Below are 3,190 nucleotides of genomic sequence, written 5' to 3'. Positions count from 1 at the left end.
TGAACTTATTTGTGAGAAGTTCCATGCCACAAGGGGGTTACGCTAACAAAACCCATTAATCAGAGATATGGCAGATAGAGTGGAGAGTATATATTCGAGTATGGGGATCAACAGAGAGAGAGAGAGAAAACGAAGAAGCATTCAGGCAAACTCTACCTAGACAGTCCCTAACCCAACTTCATTTCCATATCTACTTCTACAATGGCAACTCAGTCTCACCATCGAATTCTCCAGTGCGCGTTATTACTTGTGATTATCAGTTGTTCTTTTGGTGTCAATGTCTCAGCCGCCACCAATTTCTCTATCGCAGAAGCAACAGTGGCAGAGCTGCAGGCGGCCTTCAAGCAGAACATTCTGACCTCAAGACAACTCGTTGAGTTCTATCTCTCTCAGGTTCTTAAAATTAACTCACGGATTCGGGGCATAATTGAGGTGAACCCGGATGTGCTCACCTTGGCTGACCAGGCCGACCAGGAACGATGGGCCGGGTCTCCCAACTCCACGTCTGGGTTGCATGGCATTCCAATACTGCTCAAGGACAACATGGGTACCAAAGACAAGCTCAACACCACCGCCGGTTCCTTTGCACTGCTAGGTTCCGTCGTCCCTCGTGACTCCGGTGTGGCGGCGAAGCTGAGAGCCACTGGCGCCATCATATTTGGAAAGGCCGGACTTAGCGAATGGGCCCATTACCGAGGTGGACCACCGTCAGGTTGGAGTGGTAGAGGTGGCCAGGCACTGGTAAGTCGTGACTCGTGAGTGAGTCGGTGAGTGTGAATTATAGCCAACCATTTTCTTTAATTAGATGAAATTTAAGATTTTAATTGTACGATGATACATATTTTGGAACGTATGTGTAGAATCCATATGTAATGTCGGCCGACCCACGTGGGTCAAGCACCGGATCAGCAATATCAGTGGCATCAAACATGGTAGCAGTGGCACTTGGGACAGAGACCGACGGTTCAATCATCGGTCCGTCCTATGCTAACTCGGTGGTTGGAATCAAACCCACTCTCGCACTCACTAGCCGAGCCGGAGTCGTTCCCATCACTGCCAGGCAGGACACAGTCGGGTGAGTTTTTGTAATCTCTACTCTAAATCCACATAGTTACGATTCCAAGTAAAGCCCATTCCTCACCAAATCCACATATCACCTAACCTTGGGTTTTTGAGCTTGCCCCAGCCGAAGCCCAACCCAAGTTAAATTATTTAGACCCAGCTTCTAAATGAATTCTAGTAATACTCACACATAGGTCCACAACAGGGCTGGGTTTTTTAAAACCTCATCCCAAGCATGAGTTCCTTTAGCTGGGCTCAGACCCGGCCCAGACTCGACTTGGTACCTGAAAAATCCAACATTGACCCACCCTCAGGGTCAGGCCAGGCTGACACTGATTGGCTCGGACCAACAAGGGGAGGGGAAAGAGAGATGCAGGGGCTTAGTCATGTCAAGGAGAAGAAGAAGACAGGGTCGGACTGGACCAGGTTGGGTTTAGTTGAAGATCTTAACCTTGGACCAGCCCGGCCTTGACTCAAAACCAGGGTATCTCATCCCAAGCCCTACTCTGGCTCAGAGCAGGCCAAGGCAGGCTCGGCCGATAGGACCAAACTTGTACCCTTACTCACAGAGAACTAACTCATATTTTCATGAAGGAAATATTTCTCCTAGATTTGGGTATCATGGAAGTGGTAATCTAAATAAGAATTTCTAAATTTTGTTTTATTGCATGATGGGGGATATATCATATATATACATAGACCAATTTGCCGCACAGTGTCAGATGCAGCATATGTACTAGATGCAATTGCAGGCTATGACCCTTACGACACCGCAACTTCAACTGCATCAGAATTCATTCCTCCAGGTGGATACGTGCAATTCTTGAATGCAAGTGGACTTAAAGGGAAGAGATTAGGAATTGTGAGAAATCCATTCTTCAACTTCCCCAATGGTTCCTACATGGCTCAAGCTTTCCAGAAACATTTCCAAACCCTAAGGTAACAATTCATATTTTTAACTACTCAAATTCTAAATTTTTTCATTCCTTTTGTTTTAATTCTCCTACCTAACTTGGTATTTATTATAAATTTCCTTAATTTCTGAACTTCCCAAAAAAGCCAAAATGGTGCAACTGTAGTAGACAATTTGGTAATAGCCAACATTAGTATGATTCTGAATTCCAGTCTAAGTGGTGAAGCAATTGCAACATCAACCGAGTTCAAGGTCACTTTGAATACTTACTTGTCAGAGTTAGTTTCTTCACCGATCAGAACACTAGCAGATGCAATAGCCTTCAACTTGAACTACTCTACTTTGGAAATGATTCCACAATACGGGCAATCCCTATTTTTAGCAGCAGAGAACACTACAGGTACAAGCAATCCTGTATATCAAGCAGCACTAGCAAATATGAAGAGCTTGACAGAAAATGGGTTTGTGAAGCTAATGACAGATTATAATTTGGATGCAATGATTACTATGAACGATACTGTTACTCCTCTGCTAGCAATCGGTGGATTCCCAGCAATTAGTGTTCCAGCAGGGTATGCACCAAATGGAGCACCATTTGGAATCTGTTTTAATGGATTGCAAGGTTATGAGCCAAGGTTGATTGAGATTGCTTATGCTTTTGAGCAAGCTACTAAGATCAGGAAGCCTCCTTCATTCTTAGTATGATATAGATCACAGGGCACCGTGAAATGACGCTTCTGACCCCTAGGTATATACCGAGGTGTGCTCCCCCATTGGTTCAAATGTTGGTGTAAAGACCATACGACCAAATAGCGATCTCTTGCCCTATAATGTAATATTCTTTTTTGGATTTCAAAGGAAATTGTGTGCACTAATGTTGTCCTTCCTTGTTTTCGATCTGAACAATTTCTATCTACACTATGTAGTTTTATCATTGATTACTAAATCTTTGCTCTAATGGTTAGTTGAAATGGGAACAGCAAAAAACTTTGTTTGGAATGGTACATTTAAAATGGCTGTAAAACTAAACGGAACTATAAAAAAAAATGTCAAATATTTTGAGAATGGTGAAAAAACAAAAACGAACAATACGTGTTTTACAACTTATGATTTTTCAAGTATATGATCAAAAAGAAACAATATGCTCACATAAATTGAGAAATTATTACCTAGGTTCAAAACAACTATAATATCAAAGAAAAAATTGGTGTTTAG

The 3,190-nt window shown here is 42.7% G+C and overlaps 1 protein-coding gene across 1 annotated transcript; it reads left to right on the top strand.

The window, feature by feature from the left end:
- The first annotated feature begins 201 nt into the window (after positions 1–201).
- On the top strand, positions 202–2,680 carry LOC122662808 (probable amidase At4g34880). Its single transcript, XM_043858521.1, has 4 exons — positions 202–741; positions 861–1,075; positions 1,762–2,001; positions 2,122–2,680. Exons 1-4 carry the CDS (start codon positions 202–204, stop codon positions 2,678–2,680), a joined length of 1,554 nt encoding a protein of 517 aa, XP_043714456.1.
- The last annotated feature ends 510 nt before the right edge of the window (positions 2,681–3,190 follow it).

The sequence above is a fragment of the Telopea speciosissima genome, chromosome 5, assembly GCF_018873765.1.
Source record: "Telopea speciosissima isolate NSW1024214 ecotype Mountain lineage chromosome 5, Tspe_v1, whole genome shotgun sequence".
In the NCBI taxonomy this organism is placed as follows: Eukaryota; Viridiplantae; Streptophyta; class Magnoliopsida; order Proteales; family Proteaceae; genus Telopea; species Telopea speciosissima.
Note: the sequence above shows the minus strand (reverse complement) of the source record. Positions and strands in the feature narration are given on the sequence as shown.